Source organism: Hypanus sabinus (genome assembly GCF_030144855.1).
Source record: "Hypanus sabinus isolate sHypSab1 chromosome X1 unlocalized genomic scaffold, sHypSab1.hap1 SUPER_X1_unloc_11, whole genome shotgun sequence".
NCBI classification, from domain to species: Eukaryota; Metazoa; Chordata; class Chondrichthyes; order Myliobatiformes; family Dasyatidae; genus Hypanus; species Hypanus sabinus.
In genome coordinates this window covers 98,811-124,173 of record NW_026778959.1, presented here as the reverse complement: position 1 = coordinate 124,173, position 25,363 = coordinate 98,811, and the positions used below count along the sequence as shown (strand labels likewise).

The window sequence follows — 25,363 nt, the reverse complement described above, 5'->3', positions numbered from 1 at the left end:
CTTTATAAAATCTCAGCATTATATCCTTACTTTTAAATTCTAGACCTCTCGAAATGAAGGTCAACATCGCATTTTCCTTCCTCACCACAGACTCAACCTACAAACTAACCTTAGGGAATCCTGCACAAAGACTCCCAAGTCCCTTTCACCTCAATTTTTTTTTGTATTTTCTGTCCATTTAGAAAATAGTCAACCTTTTCATTTTTTTCTGCCAAAGTACATGACCATACACTTCCCAACACTGAATTCCATCTACCATTTCTTTGCCCATTCTCCCAATAAGTCCTTCTGTAGCCTCTCTACTTCCTCAAAGCTACCTACCCCTCCATCTATCTTCATATCATGTGCAAAATTTGCAACAAAGCCATCAATTCCATCAACCCAATCATTAACATATAACGTTAAAAAAAAATCAGTCGCAACAGAGACCCCTGTGGAACACCACAGGTCACCAGCAGCCAACCAGAAAAAGGTCCCTTTATTCCCGCTTTTTACCTCCTAGTCAACCACTATTTTATCCGTGCTAGAATCTTTCCTGTAATACCATGGGCTTGTAGCTTGCTAAGCAGTCTCATGTCTGGCACCTTGTCAAAGACCTTCTGAAAATCCAAGTACACAACATCAACTGATTCTCCTTCGTCTATTCTGCTGTTTGTTTCTTCAAAGAATTCCAACTAATTTGACAGGCAATATTTTCCCTTGAGGTAACCATGCTGACTACAGCCTATTTTATCATGCATCTCCAAGTACCTTGCCACCCTCTACCATAGTTTTCCAGTGGTCTGATATCCATTCTCGCCTCTTTTATACTTTATGTTTCTGAAGAAACTTTTGATATCCTCTAATATTATTGGCTAGCTTATTTCTGCATTCCATCTTTACCTTAATGACTTTTTTAGTTGCCTTCTGTTGGTTTTTAAAAGCTTCCCAATCCTCTAACTTCCTACTAATTTTTGCTCTATTATATAGCTGCTCTTTGGCTTTTATGCTGGCTGGCCTTGACTTCTCTTGTTAGCCATAGTTGTGACATCTTTCCTTTAGAATACTTCCTCTTTGGGATGTATATGTCCTTTGCCTCTTGACTTGCTTCCAGAAATTCCAGCCATTGCTGCTCTGCCGTCGTCATCCCTGCCAGTGTGCTTTTCCAATTCTGGTCAACTCCTCTCTCATGCCTCTGTAATTGCCTTTACTCAGCTGTAATATGCCTTTACTCAGACTTCAGCTCCTCCTCAAGTATCAGGGTGAATTTGATCATATTATGATCACTTTCCCTTGAGGGTTCTTTTATCTGAAGCTCTCCTATCAATTCTGGTTCATTGTACAACACCCAGCCTAGAATAGCTGATTCTGTATACTCTGGATATCTTGAGTAACAGACAAAATGCTGGAGGAACTCAGCAAGTCAGGCAGCATCTATGGAGGGGAGTAGACAGTTGATGTTTCAGGCCAAGACCCTTTATCGACTGGACACTGAAATCTTACTTGTTGAGTCCCTGTTGTTGGGTACCATGAAATGAAAATGCTGCAGGGAGGACAAGACCTACCCACCCACTGCTGCCTCAACAGCGGATAAGTTAGCAGCTCTGACCCTTCTCTGCCATACGCAGACTTGTACTGCAAAAACTCTACCAATGTTTGTTACCTTCCGTAGCAGTGCGATCATCCCAGTTGAGTATGATGTTCTAAAACAGGGGTTCCCAACCTGGGATCCATGGGCCCTTCGGTTAATTGAGGGGGTCCATGGCATAAAAAGGGTTGGGAACCCCTGTCCTAAGGGGTCGTCTACTGATGGGTCCTTGGGTGGCTGTAGAGGCTGATCCGGGATTCTGGTGCAGTGTGGGCAAGAGTAAATGATGGCTGTGGTTAGTGGTTGGATCTTTTGGCTGTTCATTCTCTCCTTTGGCAGTTGCCATTTGTTCTCTGCGGCACAGTGGAGGTTGTTTACATATCAAAATCAGATTCAGTATCACTGGCATATGTTGTGAAATATATCCTCCCCTCCACGGATGACTCCTGGCTCTTCCAGTATTTAAATTCTAGTTTAGTTGCCATTCAACATACATGTGTATACAGCTAAATGAAACAGCCTTCCGCTGGGGCCAAGATATAAAACACACACAGCACATGAGGTTATGATAGCACACACTGTCACAAAATAATATTAGCTCAAGGCCCCGAGTGGCATGGCCTGAAGGTTGATAGTGCATAGGCTGTAGTCCTGGAGCCATGTTTCTGCAAGACAAGCATGCAGCAGTTCCTCATCTTGCACTGGGTCAGCTGCAGATGAAAACAATCCAGCTTGTCTTCCAAGGAGAGCCAGCCTGCAAGGGCCATCCCCCAACCCAGCACTGCTCTCCCACTAACCGTGCCCCCTGGGTGGCTCTAACAGGTGATGCTGTGGTGTGAGACGCAACAACCGAGGCCAATCAGCTCACCCACCATCTCATTTAGTTGCGTGTCAGTTTCGATCGAGATTCTTGACTTCTGCCCACATGTGCTTGGTGTCATTTCATGTTGCCAGCAACTATTCCTCTTGTGACTAATTTCTGTTGTTTCTTTTTCAATGCAGCATACACCCTTGTGATTTCCACACCCTGTCTCATCTCCACCAAATCCTAGAGACGCAGTCGGGTGTGAAAGTGCTGGCAATCTCTGAAGATCAGGTCACTCTACGGTTTGATCCCCGCTTGCTGATCCCCCTGACCAAGCTCACTCCACTTGTGCTGACGATAACCTGGACTAGCAGCGAAACAGCAAGGCTCGAGGTACCCAGATTACTTATTTATTTAGAGATACAGCCCGAACGCCAAGCTGCACCATCCAGCAACCCACTGATTTAACACTAGCCTAACAGCAGGACAATTGATAGATAAGCTGTCTCCTGTAGAAGCAGATGTCTTTAGACGTGCACACCAAAGTCCCTCTGCCCTTCAGCAACAATTTGTTGCTGTTGGGTTAAACTGATTTTCAGCACACTACTCGTTTAATCTGCAAATTTGACCACCACACTTGGGTGGGGGGGTGGTGTTGGAAGTCAATGTTTGATCCTGTACCATCTGGCATTTGCATCTCCTTGGATCAGGCAAGAGGATTTTTGTTTACACAGGTCAGGATACTGCTGAAATCTCTGCCACCACCCAGGTCTCACCACGTATCAAAGATTCAAAATACATTTATTATCAAAATATGTATGCAATATACAACCCTGAGATTCATCTTCCCGCAGGCAGTCTTGAAACACCGTGGAACCCGTTCAAAGTAAACACCAAATGTGCAAAAATTAACAAGTCGTGCAAACAGCAAAAAATAAGTGAAAACACCAAATATAAAACATGAAACCATAGAGTCCTTGAAAAAATCTAGGAATGTTCAGTTCAGTTTAATTTAACGTTATATCATTCATTGACTGCAGGCCACAGAGCCAATCCACCCTGATCAAAATGGCACAAAATAGAAATAAAATGGAGTAACCGGAGAGCAGAAACACATCATAACATGAACTACAGAGTCCGATCCACAAACTGTGTCAATTAAACCTTCCCAAGACCCAAGTCTACAGCATCAACCTCCAACAACAGAAAGTGAGAGGGAAGAGGGGGGTAAGAGAGAGAGAGACTGGTCAAAAGCAGGCAGATGGTGTTGAACACTTGCTCGCCTTTTGCTCTCGTTCTTGATTTCAATCTTGCTTGACACCTTAATCAACGAGAAATGGAGTTGATCATGATCCCCGGGTTTCTTGGCCTCTAGGCTGCACACTTTGCTCCAAACCTTACCGAACTCTCTCGGACAGCAAAGCACCAGATTGCTCAAAAGGCCTGAAAACACACCATCAAAATATTGTGTGAGAGTTACAGTATATGTGCTGTGTTGTGCACCTTGGTCCGAAGGAATGTTGTTTTGTTTGGAAGTATACATTGATACGGTTGAAATGACATTCCTTCGGACCAAGGTGCACAACACACACCGTTTGAACTGTTGGTGTGGCCGATTTACTTTCATGGCACTGTTCTATGAGATATTTCCAGGGTTTAGACTCTGCCAGTGAATGACCAGCAACGTATTCCCAAGTCAAGACTATAAGACATAGGAACTGAATTGGGCCATTCAGACCATCGTCTGCTCCATCCCTGCGATAGGAAACATCCTCTCCACATCCACTCTATCTGTGTCCTCTGGTCCTAGATTCCCCCACTATAGGAAACATCCTCTCCACATCCACACTATCTGTGTCCTCTGGTCCTAGACTCCCTCACTATAGGAAAAATCCTCTCCACATCCACTCTACCTGTGTCCTCTGGTCCTAGACGCCCCCAGTACAGGAAACATCCTCTCCACATCCACTCTACCTGTGTCCACTGGTCCTAGACTCCCCCACTATAGGAAACATCCTCCCCACATCCACTCTATCGAGGCCTTTCTGTATTCAAGTCAAGGCAGTGATGGACCAGCAGGGGGGCTTTAGGAGTCAGAATCACTCGCTAACTGGATGACGAAAGGCTGAGTTAGAATGAACGTGGAGAGGATGTTTCCATTGGTGAGAGAGTCCAGGACCAGAGGACACAGCCTTTCAATAGAAGGATGTCCCTTTAGAACAGAGATGAGTCCGGAGGTTGGTGAATCTACGGAAATCAATACGACAGACTGCTATGGAGGCCAAGTCATTGTATGTTTAAAGTGGAGGTTGACAGGTCTCTGATAAGAGTGTCAAAGGTTAGGGAGGAGAAGGCAGGAGATTGTGGTTGAGAGGGATAATAAATCAGCCACGATGGAATAGCAGAGCATGCGCGATTTGCCTGATGGAATGGCCTAATTCTGGTCCTATAAGGTCTGCAGTCCAGAATCTGCCGATTTTGAAGATAGTTTGATTTTTTTTAAAAAAATGTCTTGAAACAGTGATGCTTACTGAAGTACCTGTGGCACCTGAATGGATTATTACAGTGTTCATAGGACTGGTTTTTGAGGCAAAGTGTTTATAATCTCTTCAATCCTCCTCCTTAGACGGATTGTGCCTTCCTTGGGCTATCTGATATCAAGTCACTGGATCTGCCAAGCATTACAGCTGAAATCTGGAAACGTTACATGAGCCAGGCTGAGCTCTGGGGGGAGATCCAGGACCTACAGAACAAGTGAGTTTACATTATTTCAAAATTGTGCTCTACATTCAGGTGGCCACTTTATCTGGTACCTCATCATCATTATGTGCCGCGTCATATGAGGTGGGCGATCATGGTCCCATGACCAAAATTGTTCTTAGCAAGTTTTTCTTCAGAAATGGTTTGCCTTTGCTGCCTTCTGGGCAGTGTGTCTTTACAAGATGGGTGACCCCAGCCATTATTGATACTTCAGAGATTGTCTGCCTGGTGTCAGTGGTCACATCACCAGGACTTGTGATCTGCACCGGCTGCTCGTACGACCGTCCACCGCCTGCTCCCATGGCTTCACGTGACCCTGATCTGTTGGGGGGGGGGGGGGTGTCGCTAAGCAGTGACCTGAAGGCTAGCAGAGGGAAGGAACGCCTTACACCTCCTTCGGTAGAGACGCATCTCCACCCCGACACTCACTTTGGTACCTTCTGTACCTAATACAGGGGACACTGAGTGTATGTTTGTATCTGCTGCTATAGCCCATCTACTTCATAGTTCAACATGTTGTGCGTTCAGAGATGCTTTTCTGCACACCACTGCTGGAATGCAAGGTTATTTGAATTATCATCACCTCCCTGTCTACTTGAGCCAGTTTGACCATTCTCCTCTGACCTCTCTCATTAAAAAGGCATTTTTGCCCACATAACTGCACATTGAATACATTTTAGAGTTTTTCACACCATCCTCTGTAAACTCTAAAGGGTATCCTAGGAGATGAGCAGCTTCGGAGCTAATCAAATCACCCTTTCCAGCACTGATAACTATTCCACAGTCAATGTCACTTGGCTGTGACGTTTAACATCAGACCATTCTGATGTTTGGTCTGAACACCAACTGAACCTCTTAACCATATCTGCATGCTTTTATGCATTGAGTTGCTGCCATATGATTGGCTAATTAGATATTTGCATTAACGAGTAGGTATACCTAATAAAGTGGCCTCTGTGTGTATTTTAAATAGATCTCCTGTAGCAATATTTTTGGATTGAGTTATCCAGTTTGTTCCCCCAACACTAATGCTTTGCCCCCCTTCCCCAGAGCCCTGCATGTCCTCCATTTTGTTTTTGATTTGGGTTCGATCTATCTTTAGAGTCAAGCTTATTATCTGCAAAAGGACACGTGTGCACATGCGCAGTGAAAAACTTACCAGCTGCAGCACCACAGGTACATAGTGTCAGATAAAAGCAGCATTCACAAGAAGAGCAAAAGCACAAATTATACAATAGATGCAAGAAAAAAAACAATTTTTACAAGAAAAACATTTTGTGCAAAGTAATTAAAGTGGTTACAGTGTTATTAAACTCTAGTGATAAGATTTCAAGAACAGAATGGTTGAAGGGAAGTAGTGAGAGTTTTTCCTGCCTGAAGATAACTGCGAGTAGATGGCACAGCCTGGATGGTTGATGTTGCCTTGGCGAGGCAGTGCCTTCTGTAGATACTTACCGATGGTGGGGAGGGATGTGCTCAGTCTACTACTCTCAGCAATTTATATTATTGCACATTCAAATTGCCGTATCAGATCACGATGCAACCAAACTGGATAGTTTCAACAGTGCAACTTTAGTGTTTGGTGACAAAGTTCAAAGTTATTACCAAAGCCTAAGAAAGTAAAGACATTGGTGCACTTTTCAGCTGGTTGTATCTACGTGCTGGGCTCAGGGCAAGTCATCTGATATGTTAACATGGTGAATTTTAAAGCTGCTGAATCTCTCCACCACTGATGCCTTAGTGTAGACTAGTGCATGTTTACTCTTCTTTTCTTTCCTGACAGTGAATGTTGTGACACCACTCAATTAGGTATTCTACTTTGCCCACGTAAGCTGACTCATTGTTACCTGTGATTTGTCCAACAACAGTAGTATCATTGGTGAACTGGAAGATCAAAGTTCAAACGTTCAAAGTAAATTTATTATCAGTCACCATATACAACCCTAGGATTCATTTTCTTGCAGGCATTCACAGTAAATGCAAAGAGGAAATAATAAATATAAATATCTAGAGCATGAGATGAAAAGTCCTTGAAAGAGAGTCCATAGGTTGTGAGAGCAGTTCAGTGTTGGGGTAAATTCAGTTATCCTCTCTGGTTCAAGAGCCTAATGGTTGAGCTGTAATAACTCCCTGAATCTGGGGTCTACTTTCATAGACCCCTCAAAGTTGCGGTGCAAGTTTATAAGGTGGTTAGGACATGGAGTGTTGGATTGAGTTCAAGAGCTGCAACTCTGTGAAACGCTGGTTGGATCATGCTTGGAGTATACAGTACCAGTCGCTTCATTATAGGAAGGATGTGGTAGCTTTAGAGAGGGTGCAGAGGAGATTTACCAGGATGCTGCCTGGACTAGATGGCATGTCTTATGAAGATAGGTTTGGTGGCTAGGGCTTTTCCCGTTGGAGTGAAGGTAATGTGATAGAGGTGTTCTAGGTAGAAACATCCAGGTCATTTATGAAAATCACGAAGAGTAGGGGTCCCAGAACAGATCCCTGAGGCACACCACTGGTCATCGACCTCCATGCAGAATATGCCCCGTCTACAACCACTCTTTGGCTTCTGTGGGCAAGCTAATTCTGGATCCACAAAGCAATGTGCCCTTGGATCCCATGTCTCCTTACTTCCTCAATAAGCCTTGCGTGGGGTACCTTATCAAATACCTTGCTGAAATCCATACACACTACATCTACGGCTCTACCTTCATCAATTTCTTCAACAAATTCAATCAGGCTAGTAAGGCACGACTTGCCTTTGACAAAGCTATGTTGACTATTCCTAATCATATCATGCCACTCCAAGTGTTCATAAATCCTGCCTCTCAGGATCTTCTCCATCAACTTACCAACCACTGAAGTAAGACTCACTGGTCTATAATTTCCTGGGCTATCTCTACTCCCTTTCTTGAATAAGGAAACAGCATCTGCAACCCTCCAATCCTCCGGAACCTCTCCCGTCCCTGTTGATGATGCAAAGATCATCGTCAGAGGCTCAGCAATCTCCTCCCTCGCCTCCCACAGTAGCCTGGGGTACATCCCATCCGGACCCAGTGACTTATCCAACTTGATGCTTTCCAAAAGCTCCAGCACATACTCTTCGTTAATATCTACATGCTCAAGCTTTTCAGTCCGCTGCAAGTCATCACTACAATCACCTAGATCCTTTTTCGTAGTGAATACTGAAGCAAAGTATTCATTAAGTATCTCTGCTATCTCCTCCAGTTCCATACACACTTTTCCCACTGTCACACTTGATTGGTCCTATTCTTTCCCGTCTTATCCTCTTGCTCTTCACATACTTGTAGAATGCCTTGGGGTTTTCCTTAATCTTGTCCGCCAAGGCCTTCTCATGGCCCCTTCTGGCTCTCCTAATTTCATTCTTAAGCTCCTTCCTGTTAGCCTTATAATCTTCTGGATCTCTATTATTACCTAGTTCTTCTTGACTAGATTTACAACAGCCTTTATACACCACGGTTCCTGTACCCTACCGTCCTTTCCCTGTCTCATTGGAACGTACCTATGCAGAACCCCACGCAAATATCCCCTGAATAGTTGCCACATTTCTTCCATATGTTTTCCTGAGAACATCTGTTTCCAATTTATGCTTCCAATTTCCTGCCTGGTAGCCTCATATCTCCCCTTACTCCAATTAAACGTTTCTCTAACTTGTCTTTTCACATCCCTCTCCAATGCTATGGTAAAGGAGATAGAATTGTGATCACTATCTCCAAAATACTCTCCCACTGAGAGATCTGACACATGACCAGGTTCATTTCCCAATACCAGATCAAGTACAGCCTCTCCTCTTGTAGGCTTATCTACATGTTGTGTCAAGAAACCTTCCTGAACTTCACCTAACAAGCTCCACCCCATCTAAACCCCTCACTCTAGGGAGATGCCAATCAATATTTGGGAAATTAAAATCTCCCACCACAAAAGTTGTGTTATTATTACACCTTTGCAGAATCTGTCTCCCTATTTGCTCCTTGATGTCCCTGTTACTATTGGGTGGTCTGTAAAAAAACAAACAAACAAAAACTCCCAGTAGAGTATTGACTCCTTCCTGTTCCTTCCACCCACAGAGACTCCGTAGACAACCCCTCCATGACGTCAACCTTTTCTGCAGCCATAACAGTATCCCCGATCAACAGTGCCATGCCCCCACCTCTTTTGCCTCCCTCCCTGTCCTTTCTGAAATATCTAAAACCTGGCACTTGAAGTAACCATTCATGCCCCTGCACTGTCCAAGTCTCTGTAATGGCCACGAAAACCATCGGTCTGAGCGCATCCCTTCTCTATCACCTGCCTATCCTCCCTTTCGCACTGTCTCCAAGCTTTCTCTATTCGTGAGCCAACCTTCCTTTCCTCCGTCACATCAGTTTGGTTCCCACCCTCCAGCAATTCTTGTTTAAACTCTCCCCCATAGCCTTAGCAAACCTCCCAGCCAGGATATTGGTCCTTCTGGGACTCAAGTGCAACCTGTCCTTTTTGTACAGGTCACACCTACCCCAAAAGAGGTCCCAATGATCCAGAAATCTGAATCCCTGCCCCCTGCTCCAATACCTCAGCTACGCATTTATCCTCCACCTCATCCTATTCCTATACTCACTGTCACGTGGCACAGGCAGTAATCCCGAGGTGACTATTTTTGTGGTCCTGCTTCTCAACTTCCTTCCTAACTCCCTGTAGTCTGCTTTCAGGACCTCTTCCCTTTTCCTGTCTATGTTGTTGGTATCAATATGTACCATGACCTCTGGCTGTTCTCCTTCCCACTTCAGGATATCGTTGTCATTGTCTGAACCTTTAGTGCCTAGGTGGCACATGGGGCCTCTCAAGATATCATGGACGCAATCAGAAACGTCCCGGACCCTGGCACCTGGGAGGCAAACTACCATCCGAGTTTTTTCCTGTGTCCACAGAATCGCCTGTCCAACCCCCTAACTATAGAGTCCCTATCACTGCTGCCATCCTCTTCCTTTCCCTACCCTTCTGAGCCACAGGGCCATACTCTGTGCCAGGGGTGTGGCCACTGTCTCCCGCAACAGTACTCAAACAGGAGTACTTAATTGTTAAGGGGGGATAACCTCTAGCATCTGCCTCTGTAAAGAGGTCCTTCTGCAGCTGTACAGGACCCTGGTGAGACCCCACCTGGAGTATTGTGTGCAGTTTTGGTCTTCAAATTTGAGGACGGACATTCTTGCTATTGAGGGAGTGCAGCGTAGGTTCACAAGGTTAATTCCCGGAATGGCGGGACTGTCATATGTTGAAAGATTGGAGCGACTGGACTTGTATACACTGGAATTTAGAAGGATGAGAGGGGATCTGATTGAAACATATAAAACTATTAAGGGATTGGACACACTGGAGGCAGGAAGCATTTTTCCGCTGATGGGTGAGTCCAGAACTAGAGGCCACAGTTTAAGAATAAGGGTTAGGCCATTTAGCACAGAGATGCGGAAAAACTTTCACCCAGAGAGTGGTGGATATGTGGAATGCTCTGCCCCAGAAGGCAGTGGAGGCCAAGTCTCTGGATGCATTCAAAAGAGAGTTAGATAGAGCTCTTATAGATAGTGGGGTGAAGGGATATGGGGAGAGGGCAAGAACGGGGTACTGATTGTGTATGATCAGCCATGATCACAGTGAATGGCAGCACTGGCTAGAAGGGCCGAATGGCCTACTCCTGCACCTACTGTCTATTGTCTATTGCCCTTCCCTCTCCTGACTGTTACCCACTTACCTGTCTCCTGAGGCCCCCGTGTGACTACCTGCCTATAGCTCCTCTCTATCACCTCCTCGCTCTCCCTGACCAGACGAAGGTCATTGAGCTGCATCTCCAGTTCCCTGATGTGGTCCCTAAGGGGCTGCAGCTCAACACACCGGGTGCAGATGTAGCCGTCCGGGAGGTTGGGAGTCTCCTGGACCTCCCCCATCTGACACCGAGTACAGAACACACGTACTTCCAGTCTGTAAGCTACACAGATAACCTACCTCGCCTTGACCCGTTAACGCCAATGCCCCATGGAGCCAAAGCCTTCCTACTCGCTCCCTCTACTCTGTCGCCCGCTGTATAAATCCGTCTTCTTTCTAAACTCTTCTTGTTGTTCTCACTGGCTGACCTCCACGTGCTTGCGCAGTCGTGCCCCGATCAAACCGCTGAAGATAATGAGAAGCAAGATGATGAGTGGACAACCAGAGACTTTTTCCCGGGGCAGAAATGCCAAATACCAGGGGTAATAACTTTAAGCTGATTGGAGGGAAGTATAGAGTAGATGTCAAAGGTAGGTTCTTTACACAGAATAATGGGTGTGCAACACACTGCTGAGATAGTGGAGATAGAGACAGATTCATTGGGCACATGGATGACAGAAAAATGGAGGGTTGTGGAGAGGGAAGGGTTAGATTGATTTTAGAGTAGATTAAAAGGTCAACACAACATTGTGGGCCAAAGGGCTTGTACTGTGTGGTTATGTTCTTATAACTTTGATCTGAAACATTAGTTGTTTCTCTACAGATGCTGCCTGACCTGCTGAGTAATTCCAGAAATTTCTGTTTTTAAACCTAGAGCAGAATTGAGTGTTAAAAGTTTCTATCTTCTTGAGGACGTATGGCTTTCTTAGACATCCAGGGAAAAGGATAATGGGGTAATGAATAGATCTATGGGCCAGTCTACAAAGAAGGGCAGCCTCTTGTGGAATAGTCTGAACCAGGGTAGGGTGGTCTTTTCCCAAAGACCCAAAACCAAATTCACTGTTCCCCTAAAGCTAACCTAGCCTAATGCATCATCCCACACTGAGCACTTCTGCCTGACCACAAGTAACAATCCCTGACTCTCAGCCCCTCTAGTTTCACCCCACATTCATTCTCACACATATAATTCTAAACAAGACACCCTGACCATTCACCTTGCACAGACAGATGACAATATTTTTGAGACTAGAACTAGGGGTCATAGCCTCAAGATTTGGGGGAGTAGATTAATGACTGAGATGAGGAGAAACTGCTTTTCCTAGAGGGTGATGAATCTGTGGCATTCTCTGCCCAATGAATCAGTGGAGGCTACTTCAGTAAATATACTTAAGGTTGGATAGATTTTTACATAGGGGAATTGAGGGTTATGAGGGAAAGGCAGGTAGATGGAGCTGAGTTTACGGACAGATCAGCCTTGAACTTATTGAATGGCGGAGCAGGCTCGACAGGCCAGATGGCCAACTCCTGCTCCTATTTCTTATGTTCTTGTATCAGGCAGTTCTCTCCCACTGTTAATAACTTGCTGCCCATTACAGCGCTGGCATTTAGGGCAGCAGTGAAGTCTCTACATCCCTGGCAGTGTTCAGGGCTTCCTGCATCATGTCAGTAGCTTCCTCTACTGTGAGTCATGCAAGTCCCATGTGGAGACTGAGGAAAACTGTCACATTCAGACGTAGAAAGATTCTTCAATGCTGTTTCCATAACAGTTTTGTTTTGCCAGCCCTGAGCTGAAATCCCAAACCTGAGGGCCTATGGACCACTTAGTCTGGCCTCTACCCTTCTACCTGTTTGGCATGGGCAGTCTTACCAAGAGCCAAAGCATAAAGCTTTGACTCCAGCCAACATAGCTCTCCGGGTCATTGAGGCATGCAAGGTTGTGGTCTTCCTGTGAATACGGTAAATTAAACATAGATCCCTAAACAGGCAAGTGGAGCTGGACCCAGTTAATGAAAGTGTGGGCCAGATGAATGCGGTAGGGTCCAGAGATACTGAATTTCCAGACCAAGACCAATGAACATGAGGGATAATTTTCCCACTGTACACATACTAACAACCTAACCTAACCTGCGGGCCCCTCAGATAGATTCCAGGGGGTAAGTGATCTTGAGTGGGAAAAAAAATTACATCTTTATTTTTACTAACCTCTATCTAAAATTGAGGATTTTCTCTTCAATGATGAATGCAAGCAGCAAACCACAGTAGTATTTATCTGTGACTTTGTCATCAATAGAATTCACAGATATTTTCACATCACATTACAGCCGTTACAGATATCTCAAAATACCGTTTACCACTTTAAAGTTACGGTAGTTATTGGACCCGCTGCTAGATCGAAGGTGATCGAAGGTGATCGCAGCCTTCCTGTCTGCAGAGGCTCGTGTGACGTAGCTGGCCATCTATCAGGAAAGCCCTGCGATTGGATGTTCAATATGATGTGTGCGTGTGCTTTGGCAAAGACCACCCCACAGTTTAATGTTCTTGTTCAAGCTCAGCAACACCAGCCTTCACACTGATATGTCTTTACAATTAATTTCAATTTGCCTTTATTTTAAATGTTAGTCTTATTTAATGCATTAATAAAGAAGCACATATATTACTCTGTCAAATTTGTTTTTTAATATTTTGATAACTATTAACTGTAATATAATTGGTTTGTAATCCTGTGTATTTTATTTTATATATTTAAATACATTACTCTGTGAAGAGGTCCATAGGCTTCACCAGACTGACAAAGGGGTCCATGGCACATAAAGGGTTGGGAACCCCTGACCTAACCTAATTTTTGTTTTGGCTTGGGAACCTTGAACAGATTTTATTCTGATCACTCTATTTAAGGGAGACTTTGCTGTCTTACTTCAAGGTATGCTATTGATTGGCTGGAAAGCGAACGGAAGCTGAGGTTACTACGTTTGATTGCGAGCAGCTCATCGAACATCATCTACACGTTGTACGTTGAGCCCGGTTACCCAGTTGATGGCGAGGTCAAGCTCTACTCCATCCAAGAGAACAATAGGCTTATTGATATGGTGATAAAGGTAACGATGCAGTTCTGCACTGTTTAATCTCTATCTGATAAACCAGCTACTGGGGAAAAAGCTCACTGGGTCAGGCAGCATGTGTGGAGACAATGGGTCAATGACATTTTGGTTTAAGACCATCCTTCTGAGTCCTCACATGCCCATTGGGTTCCTCCAACGATGGAGGAGCTCAGCAGGTCAAGCAACATCTATGGAGAGGAATAAATGGTTGATGTTTTGTGCCTAGACCTTTCATCAGGACTGGCAGTGTGCATTGGATTCTGAATTAAAAAAAAAACGAGCAGAGCCTGTTGGGATTTGTCTGCGGAGCAGGGGATTGTGGAGTGAGATGAAGACGGTTCCTTGTGGACTTTAAAAAGCAAGTGGAGCTAGTCAGTGTTTGTCTGCTGAGCAAGAGAATGCAGAGTGAGTTTGAGACAGTTCCTTGTGAACTTTCTGTGCCAGCTTTAAAAAGCAAAGGAGCCCTGTTGGGATTTTTCTGTGGAGCAGAAGATTGCTTGGGTTACTAATAGCTAGGGTTAATTAGCAAAGGCCAATGGAAAAAAAAGTGAAGTTTGAGCCGAGGCCCCGTTGTGTGAGTGGACAGTATTAAGGTGGTCACGCTTGGGCAAGAACAGGCACAGACTAGAACTGAAGTTTGAGGCATAATAAGTTTTGGTGGTGGAATACTCCTCCTGTGAGATGTGCAATTTCAGTGTAGCAGTCTCCCTGATTACTACATCTGCAGGAAGTGCACGCAATTTTAGCTCCAGACTGACAAGATCAAGGAGCTGGAGCTGAATGTACCAGGTCTATACAGGAGGCTGAAAACTTCATCGACAAGTCTTTTACAGAGTGCAGGCTTCCGGGTAACCACCAGGTGAAGCGAGGGGAGTAATGCAGGGTTTCCCTGTAGCCATTCCTCTCAGCAACTAGTATACCTCTTTGGATACCACTTGCAGGGGTGACATATCAGGGCACAGCAGCAACAGCACTGTGGTTGGCTCTCAGGTTCATCAGGGGATGGTAAAGTCCAGTGACAGGAGACTTGATAGTTAAGGGGACAGACAGGAGATTTTATGGCTGTGAATGAGAAGCCAGGGTGGTGTGCTGCCTCCCAGGATATCTCAGAGCCGCGGCAGAAAATTCTCAAGCACCATTGACCTAGGCAGAAAGGGGGAAGAGATCCTGTGCAGTGAATTAGGAAGTTAAGGAAGAGGCTGAAGAACAAGACCTCCAAGGTATTGATCTCTGTATTACTCCCAATGCTAGTCAGGGCAGGGATAGGATGATGGGGCAGGTGAATGAGTGGCTGAGGAAGTGGTGCGGAGGGCAGGGTTTCAGATTTCTGAATCATTGGGATCTCTTCTGGGGAAGGTATGACCTGTTCAAAGAGGATGGGAACTGTTGGGAAGGGTTTGAACTAAGTTAGCAGGGGGATGGGATGATGAGGCTGAGCATGAGGCAGTTGGTATACAAGTTGATGCAGTCTGTAGAGAGCTTGGATAGGCAGATGATTGGGGAAAATTGCCGTCAGTGGGATGAGATGAAGAGTAACATGGGGGTAATTTTATATTTCCAGTAAGAGGTCGCATGTTTGCAATCGTCCAGGATAGGGGTGTCGGAGTCGGTACCAGAGGCATCGGAGATGCCCTTAGTGTTTGTTCAGCTGCGGAATTCAAAAACTCAGGAACTTAGTCTGTGTTCTTTTTTTTGTGTGACTGTGCTTTACTGCTGTGTGTGCCTTATGCTGTGCGGACAGCGGGGGGAGCTGTTTGGTCCCAGTTGTAGTGACAACTAGGCCTCGGGCTGTGGTGTCACCATCCGGGGAGAGCTACTGGAGTCAGTGTTGCCCTCCACTGTTCACTGAGCAGAAGACAAGCTGTATTGTTTTCGACTGCAGACTGCTGCAGCATTCATGGACAACATACATTATTTTCCTGTGTGACTGTATTTTACTGCATCTTATGTGTTCTATATGTGCCCTGTACTGTGTATGACTGTTAGTACTGTGTTCTGCACCTTGACCCGGAGTATTCATGGGTATTCATATATGGTTGCATGGCAATTAAACATGAACTTGAACTTGAAAATCGAAAAGGATGATGAATGCAGGATTGAAGGTGTAATATTTGAATGCACACAGCATACGGAATTAGGTAGATGATCTTGTAGTACAGTTAGAGATGGCTGGGCACACTAAGACACGGCTGAAAGAAGATCATAGTTGGAATCAAGATCATTGTATTGAAAGGACAGGCAGGTAGGCAGAGGACATGAAATCCAATCCTTAGAAAGTGGTGGTGTACAATTGTAAGATGTACAATTCTTCTGGGTAGCCAGGATGTGGGTTATAAATTTCAATGGTGAATCAAAAAAGTGTGTAATAAGAGCAATGTTACAAGTACAATGGGGAACTTTAATATACAGCTAGATTGGGAAAATGTGGTTGGTGCTGGATCCCAAGAGAGGGAATTTGCAGGCCTTATGCCTGTGAGACGGCTTTTTAGAACAGCTTGAGGTTGAGCCCACCAGGGGAATGGCAAATCTGGATTAGGTGTTGTGCAACGAACCAGATTTGATTAGGAAGCTTAAGTTAAAGGAATCCTTGGGAGACAGTGATCAGAATATGATGGAATTCACTCTGCAGTTTAAGAAGGAGATGATAAATGTCAGATGCATCAGTATTACAGTGGAGTAAAGGGAATTACAGAGGCATGAGAGAAGAGCTGGCCAAAGTTGATTGGAAGAGGACACTAGCAGGGACGATGGCGGAGCAGCATTAGCTGGAGTTTCTGGGGCAACTTGGATGGCACAGGGTAGATACAGGAAGATGAAGTAGTACTCTGATGGGAGAACGAGACAACTGTGACTGACAGTGGAAGCCAAAGCAGCATAAAAGCAGGAATGAGGGTATATAATATAAAGCTAAAATCGGTGGGAAGGTAGAGGATTGGGAAGCTTTTAAAAACCAACAGAATGCAACTAAGTAAACCACAAGGAGAAAAAAGATGCTAGCCAAAAATATTAGAGAGGATACCAAAACATTATTCAGAGTAAAAGAGGGGCGAGAGTGGATATTGGGCTGATGGAAAATGATACTAAAGAGGTAGTAATGGGGGCAAAGAAATGGCGAATGAACTTGTTGGGTGTTTTGCATCAGTCTTCACTGTGGAAGACACCAGCAGTACACCAGAAATTCGAGTGTCGGGGCAGAGGTGAGTGTAGTTGCTATTACTAAGAAGGAGGAAATTGTAAGTTGAAAAGTATGAAGGTAGATAAGTCACCCGGACCAGATTGTGTACATCCCCAGGGTTCTGAAAGAGTTGGCTGAAGAGATTGTGGTGGCATTTGTAATGGTGGGTGGTGAGATCTTGTCTTTCATGCAGGATTTTCATTTCGTAGTCCACCTAACAAGAGGGACTCACCAAGTGAGATAAGACCATGAGACATGGGAGCAGAATTAGGTTATTCAGCACATCAAGTCTGCTCTACCATTCCATTATGCCTGATTTATTATCCCTCTTAACCCCTTTCTCCTGAATTGAATTGACTTTTACTTACATCTCTCAAATACATGACAAGTAAAAATCTTTGTAACGTCTCCGTTCAAATGTGCAATGTGCAATTATAGTAATTTATAATAAATATTACATACAACAGGATAGTCAATATAACATAGAAATACAGTTGCGTCAGCGTGAATTAATCAGTCTGATGGCCTGGTGGAAGAAGCTGGCGTGGAGCCTGTTGGTCCTGGCTTTAATGCTGCGGGCGGTATAGTTTCCTGGATGGTAACAGCTGGAACAGTTTGTGGTTGGGGTGGCTCGGGTCTCCAATGATCCTTCGGGCCCTTTTTACACACTCTTCTTTGTAAATGTCCGGACTAGTGGGAAGTTCACATCTACAGATGCACTGGGCTGTCCGCACCACTCTGTGCAGTGTCCTGCGATTGAGGGAAGTGCAGTTCCCATACCAGATAGGGATGTAGCCAGTTAGGATGCTCTCAATTGTGCCCTTGTAGAAAGTTCTTAGAATTTGGGGGGCCCATACCAAACTTCTTCAACCGTCTGAGGTGAAAGAGGCGCTGTTGTGCTTTTTCCACCACACAGCTGGTACGTACAGATCACGCAAGATCCTCGGTGATGTGTATGCCGAGGAACTTGAGCTGTTTACCCTCTCAACCCCAAATCCATTGATGTCAATAGGGATTAGCCTGTCTCCATTCCTCCTGTAGTCCACAACCAGCTCCATTGTTTTTCCCCGTAACCTTTGCCGCCCTAACTAATTCAATACCTATCAACCTTCACTTTAAATATACCCAATGACCTGGCCTCCATTGCTGTCTGTGGCAATGAATTCCACAGATTCACCACCCTCTGGCTAAAGAAATTCCTCCTCATCTCTGTTCTAAGTGGGCGTCCCTCTATTCTGAGACTGTGCCATCCGGTCCTAGACTCTCCCACTATAGGAAACGTCCTCTCCACCTCCACCCTTTCTTGGCCTTTCAATATTCGATAGGTTTCAATGAGATTCTCCCTCATTCTAAACTTCAGTGAGTACAGGCCCAGAGCCATCAAACGCTCCTTGTATGTTAACCCCTTCATTTCCACAGTCACTCTCATGTACCTCTGCTGGGCCCACTCCAATGCTAGCACATCCTTTCTTAGTTAAGGGGCCCAAAACAGCTGACAAAGGTCTGACCATTTCACTTGCCTTCCTTACCACCGCCTCAACCTTTAGAGTAGGGGTCCCCAACCTGGGGTCCACAGATCCTTTGACTAATGGTAGGGGACTATGGCATAAAAAAGGTTGGGAACTCCTGCTTGAAAGGATCTATATCTTCTGACAATGTTCCTTGTTCTGATAGTTTTTATCTCACAGTTCAATTTGTTTAATGATCTTGCCTCAGTCTTGAAGACACCAGAATTATGGGGAAGGGAGACATGGTGTGCAGTGGCAGACACACATAGAGCACTGAAACAACTTAGGTCAGGCTGCATCTATGGAGGGGAATAAATAGTTGACGTTTTGGGCCAAGACCCTTCATCAGGGCCAGAAAGGAAGGGGACAGAAGCCGGAATAAGAAGATGGGGAATGAGGGAGGAGTACAAGCTGGTAGGTGATAGGTGGAAGGAAACTGATACCTCCACTTCTCTCCTCCCACCTCCCACACTCTTATTCTGGCTTCTACCCCTTTCTTTTCAGCCCTGGTGAAGGATCTCAATCTGAAGTATCGACTGTTCCTTTCCATCCATAGATGGTGCCTAACCTGCTGGATACCTCCACCATTTTGTGTTTGTGATGCTCAAGATTTCCAGTATTTGGAATCTCTTGTGTAGTTTTATTTTCTTTAGAGATACAGCACAGTAACACAGGCACTTTCGGCCCAACGAGCCCAATTACACCCATGTGATTAATTAATGACATGACACATAATGATGAGGATGACCGGTACGTCTTTAGACTGTGGGAGGAAACCGAAGCACCAGGAGGAAGCCTGTGCGGTCATGAGGAGAACATACAAAGTCCTCACAGACAGTAATGCAATTAAACCCAGGTCACTGGTGGTTGCTGTAACAGCATTACACTAACTGCTACACTACCGTGCTGTGATGTTTGGCAAAGAAAGATAAATGGATGTTGTTGGTGGGATGGTGAAGTATTTCGAATGTATTAGCAGCTTAAACTTGTTGCTTCTCTTGCTGAGTTTCTATTGTTCTTGCTTTCTCCCCAGCCTCCACAAGCCAAGCCACTGCTGACTGACTGGTTGGAGTATCTGAACAACTTGGATTATCGGGAAGGATAGAGGGTGGTGCCTTTTTCTCTTGTGTGCACATAGAAAGCTGAAGCAAATGTTTGTCGATCCCTTGCTCCAATTAAATGATGGTCTGTTATGGTCTGTAGTGAATTGTTGATTGCTGTCAAGAGCACTGACACACAGAAACAGGCCAAACTATTCCCATCGACCTATCCCTGGTCACAGTTATACACAGAAACAGGTACTATTCGTGCTGACCAAGTTATCTACTTGAGCTTGTTCCATTTGCCCCATAACCTTCTGAACCAGGAGTTCCCAACCTGGCTTTGATGATTAATGATGGGGATCCATAGCATAAAAAATGGTTGGGAACCCCTGTTCTAAACCTTTCCTATTCACATACCTCAGAATCGGGTTTATTGTTGCTGTGTGGCAGTAATATTGTGCAAAGACATAAAAACAACTATAGATTATAATTATAATAGGTGCAAAAGAAGGGAATAGTGAGGTAGTGTTCAGAAATCTGATGACGTGCGGTGGTAGAAGCTGTTCCTGAAACACTGAGTGTACATCTTCAGGCTCTTGTACCTCCTCCCCTGTGGAAGTAATGTGAAGAGGGTTTGTCCTGGATGGTGAGGGTCTTCATGAGGGAAGCCAGCTTCTAGAGGCATTGCCTTTTGAAGATGCCCTCGATGGTAGCGAGCGTTGTGTCCGTGATGGAGCTGGCTGAGTTTACAACCCTCGCTAGCCTCTTGCAATCCTGTTTCTTTGGAGCAGAAGGTGATGCAACCAGTCAGAATGCTCTGTAGAAATTTGTAAGAGCCTTTGATAACATACCAAACTGCAAATGAAGTTGAGCCACTGCTGTGCTACCTTCATGATATCTAAATATTGTAATTATACCTAATTATGCAGCTTGTCCCACTCACCCGCCAAACTCTGTGTGGAATAACTTGCCCATTGGGTCTCTTATCACTTTCCCTTCTCATCTTAAATCTATGCTCTCTCATTTCAGATTCCCTACACTGGGTAAAGGATTGTGACCATGCATTTAATCTACACACTTCATGACATTATGAACCTCTATAAGGTCAAGTCTAAATTGGAGCTGGATCACAGCAGAAACATACACTCAGTGGCCACTTTATTAGTTACCTCCTGTACCTAATAAAGTGGTCACTAAGTGCATATTCATGCCCTCTGCTGTAGACCTTTCACTTAAAGAGTTTGTGCATTCAGGGGTTCTCTTCTCCACACCACTGTTGTAACGTGTGCTTATTTGAGTTACTGTCAGTTTTCCATCAGTTTGAACCAGTCTGGCTCTTCTCCCCTCTCCTCTCTCATTAACAAGCTGTTTTTGCCCACAGAACTGCTACTCACACTGGATGTTCCTTTTTCTTTTGCTTTTCACGCCACTCTGTAATCTCTAGAGCAGGGGTTCCCAACCTTTTATGATGCTATGGACCAATGCTATTAAGCAAGAGATCCATGAGCCCCAGTTCTAAAGACTGTTGTCTGTGAAAATTCCAGGTGATCAGTTTCTCAGATGCTCAAACCACCCTGTCTGGCACCAACTATCATTTCACAGTCAAAGTCACTTAGATCACATTTCTTTCCCATTCTGACATTTGGTTTGAATAACAACTGAACCTCTTGACCAAGTCTGTGTGCTTTTATGCATTGAGTTGCTGTCACATGATTGGCTGATAAGATATTTGCATTAATGAGCAGGTGTACCTAATACAGTGGCCACTGAGTGTAAGTGCCATTCCTTAGGGTGCTCTTGAATCCACCCAAAGACCATTGCTAAAGAACAACCAGCTAGGTGATAAACACGAGATTCTATAGATGCTGGAAATCTAGAGCAGTATGCGCGCACACACACACGCAAACACACACACACAAATATCAGTACAGGAAATAAATTTATTTTTCAATTGAACATTTGAGTATAATTGGTGACAAAAAACAAATTAACTGGTTGAAAATGGAGCCATTTGCTGAACTGCTAGCTCCTTTTTCTTGAGCAAGCTTAATGCATCGACTGGCCTCTAATTAAATAGAATCTTCTTTATAGAAGGGATAAACAACTTTTCTTTAAATGGTCTCAAAGTAGTAATGGGGTTCTTTGCACAAACATTAGCACTTGGCATGGCAAAACACATGCTTTAAAGAACACATTGACAATGATTAAACACATTCAAACTAAATAAAAATTGTTTTAAAAGGCAGCATATGACAGACAGGGACCTTCAAACTCAAGTTAATTTCCTGCATTTTGACCCCAACCCAACTGTTTTTTTGAAGTGTTTTTTTCTCCCTCCTCCTCCTAACACCATTGTACCTGCTGAAATACCCAGATATTGCTGGATTCTAATTAGTCTGCAGCTTGCAAAACAGCCATCTCAATTGGGTGCTCTTAATGCAACTACTGAAGGTTACCGATTAAGTGTAACATTTATGGTGGTGGGGTGGAGATACGTCTGTACCACTCCTTCCCTCCGCTGGCCTGTAGGTCGCTTGGGCAAGGTTGTAACATCTGCTTAGACCCCCTGCTCCCCCAGATCAGAGTCACGTGAAGCCATGGGAGCCGGTGCAGATCACAAATCCTGGTTATGTGACCACTGACGCCAGGCAGACAATCTCTGAAGAGTATTGATAATGGCTGGGGTCACCCGTCTTGTAAAGACACTGGCCAGAAGAAGGCGATAACAAAGAACAATCATGGTCATGGAAAGACCGTGATTGCCCATTTCATACGTCATGGCACATAACAAACTAAATGTCAGGTCTTGGGCTTCGTATATAATAATGCTACTGGTGTATCTCAGTGTTAGCTCTTACAGAGGAAGGGCCATCCCCAAACCCCATTAACCAATCTGCCATTTGTTAAAGGGCCATTCTTTAATGTTACTTATGTAACCATCCGAAGATTTCCTGTGTAAAATGGGAAATTTTGGAATGGAGAACCATCAATGAAATTTTAATGTCTGATATTGCATCTGTGCTCCTGCTTGATTGTTTTCTTTTTAATTTATTTGAAAATAAATATCAGAACCAAATTAATACATAATGGTAGCCTCAGATCTTTTATATTTTGTTTAGAGATACAGTGCAGTAACAGGTCCTTCCTACCCAACGAGCCCGTGCTGACCTGTATGTTAAACCGGACGAAACCCACGAGCTCACTGGGAGAGCGTACAAACGCTAGCCATTGTGCTACTGTACTGGCCATTGAGGAATTTTTTATACATAAGTTGCAATGGAAAATGAATAATTTCAGAGTCCCAGGTCAGTGTTTGGAACATACTCCTGTTGTGTCAAAGTCGAGAAGCCCCTGTTTCAGAGAGATTGGAGGGGAATGTTATCCCAACACTGCACAATGCTTTTGTAGGCTCAGGAAATGGCCCCTTCCCTATGTTTATTGCGAGAGTCTATAGATAAAAATTGTATCTGACTATCCCAAGACCAGCGAGCTTGTTGTGTGAATCCCTTTGTGTTATCCATCTTCAGAGTGTCGCAGTGGAGCACTTTCCACTCAAGTTACCAGAGACTGTTGCTGCTTCATTTTACAAACTCTAAATTGTTCTTTTTATTACAAATAAAAACTAATTATGAAGAAGGATTCTGTTTCTGTATAAATTTACTACCTGTGATACTGTGGTCATCTGAATAAAGTGTCAGAGTGACATAATATGCAAACAGGCCATACCATCAGACACAGAAGCAGAATTAGACCATTTGGCCCATCAAGTCTGCTCATGGCTGATTTATTATCCCTCTCAACCTCATTCTCCAGCCTTCTCCCCCATAATCTTTGAGACTTCAAGAACAATCAACCTCTACTTTAAAATTACCCGATGATATGGCCTCCACAGTTGTCTGTGGCAATGAAGTCCACAGATTCAACAGCCTCTGACTGCAATAAATACTCTCCTCATTTCTGTTCCAAAGGGATGTCCTTGTATCCTGATGCTGTGTCCCCTGGTCCATTCAGCCCTTGTCCATACCAACCAAAATATATCTGGGCAAGGATCCAGTGTTAAGGAGAGTGGGTCATGGCTTTTGGACAAAATTGAGTGAACCTTAGGGTGCAGTTGATGGGGAAGTCTGAACCAAGGCCTAGCAGCTGAAGGCCAAAGAAGCCTGGTGGGCTGCTGGGAACTATAAATAGAAGCTGTTTAAAGTCGGTCAATGAAGTGATCCACAGAATAGAGAGAACAGCTACCCTCTGATCTGTCTGAGTGTGGAATTTAGAAGAATGTTGAGAGGTGGGGGGTGATCTAGCAAACATTGAAAGGCCAAGATAGAGTGGGTGCAGAAATGGTTTGTTTCTTCTTGTGGGGAAGTCTAGGACGAGAGGGCACAGCTCCAGGATACATGGACATCTGTTTAGAACAGAGATGAAGAGGAATTTCTTTAGCCAGATGGTGGTGACCCTGTGGAGTTCATTGCCACAGACGTCTGTGGAGGCCAAGTCATTGGGTTTACTTAAAAGTGGAGGTTGATAGGTTCTTGGTTAGTAAGGTTACAGGAAGAAGGCAAGAGAATGGGGTTGAGAGGGGATGGTACCAGACTTGATAACTCTGTCTTGTGGTCTTATACAACAACTCCAGAAAAATAGACACTTTGCACATCGTGTTGGAGTGAGCCACTGGTACTTCTGGATTTTCACTACGCCTTTCAGTATTTTTAAACCAGGTAAAAACAGCAGTAAAACAATTAAAAAATAGTTTGTTTCTGGTTAACAGGTAGATTGAAAGCAAAACTAGTAGCACAGTGGTCAACTAACAGCCATAAAATGAACTTCATCCTTGTGGGTGAAATTATCAAGCGACCAGCCAAGAGCTTTACTTAAGGCAAAAGTCTCCCCAGATTAGATCCAGGAGTGGGCAAACTACACCACTGAAGGAGAAGGGGGAGTAGATGTGGGTAAATTTCCCACGGGGGGGGGGGGCACTTTGTTCAGTGATGTTATGCATGCATTTGCCAAACCGCAGGAAATGATAGCTGTAACCATGGTAACTCTGCCCCAAATAAGCTACGCAATAAGTGAAATAAAGCTCCCACTCTTGTTATTTTGAAAATGTTGGATTCAGAGAAGTGGCTCGAGTTGTGTTGCTCAGGAGGGCAGCAAGACCTGACTCAGGATGGTCCTTGTGTCAAAGTTACCACAGATGAGGCAAAGCCTCATCTTTAACTTGCCTTTTCTTACAACAGCATGAATGAAATACCCAAGTATATTTCTGTACATTGTTAAAGATACTCTATAAATGCAATTGCTACTGTGTGACTGGACTGTTGCCACTGGGTATAATACAGGAGGTTTCTATGTGTTAAAAGTCTTTACTCTTGAAACCAGTTGGGAAAAATAAAACTGTACAGTCTAAAGGTTTCCTGATTTTCTTTTTTTTTAATTTGTATCTAGTCAAGAACAAGCACAGGGGGAGAGAAAGTAACAGAAATAATAATAATAAAAATACCAATTCACTCAACAATTCCTAATGTAAAAAAAAACCTTTGGGAGGGAAAAAAGCCCAAAAGATTTTAATCTACACTACACAACCTGGAAAAGCCACTATCTTTTTTTTCATCCTAATTGCTAAGAGGTAGATAAAAAAAAAAATTAAATGGTTATACAGGTTTGATACCCCAATGCCCCTGCCCTCCCCCTTCTCCCCCTCACCACTCCATCCCTCCCTCCCTCGAGT

General features: G+C 44.3%; 1 protein-coding gene across 3 annotated transcripts in view; it reads left to right on the top strand.

The window, feature by feature from the left end:
• The window catches only part of si:dkey-225f5.4 (uncharacterized), a 40,305-nt gene extending 20,512 nt beyond the window's left edge, over positions 1–19,793 (top strand). For all 3 annotated transcript variants that reach the window (XM_059957750.1, XM_059957748.1, XM_059957749.1), the window contains 4 exons: positions 2,570–2,765; positions 4,999–5,126; positions 13,735–13,909; positions 19,629–19,793. In XM_059957750.1, coding sequence (XP_059813733.1) covers positions 2,570–2,765; positions 4,999–5,126; positions 13,735–13,909; positions 19,629–19,700 — 571 coding nt within the window. In that variant the 3' untranslated portion in view covers positions 19,701–19,793. The remainder of the gene's footprint in view (positions 1–2,569; positions 2,766–4,998; positions 5,127–13,734; positions 13,910–19,628) is intronic.
• Positions 19,794–25,363: the final 5,570 nt, after the last annotated feature.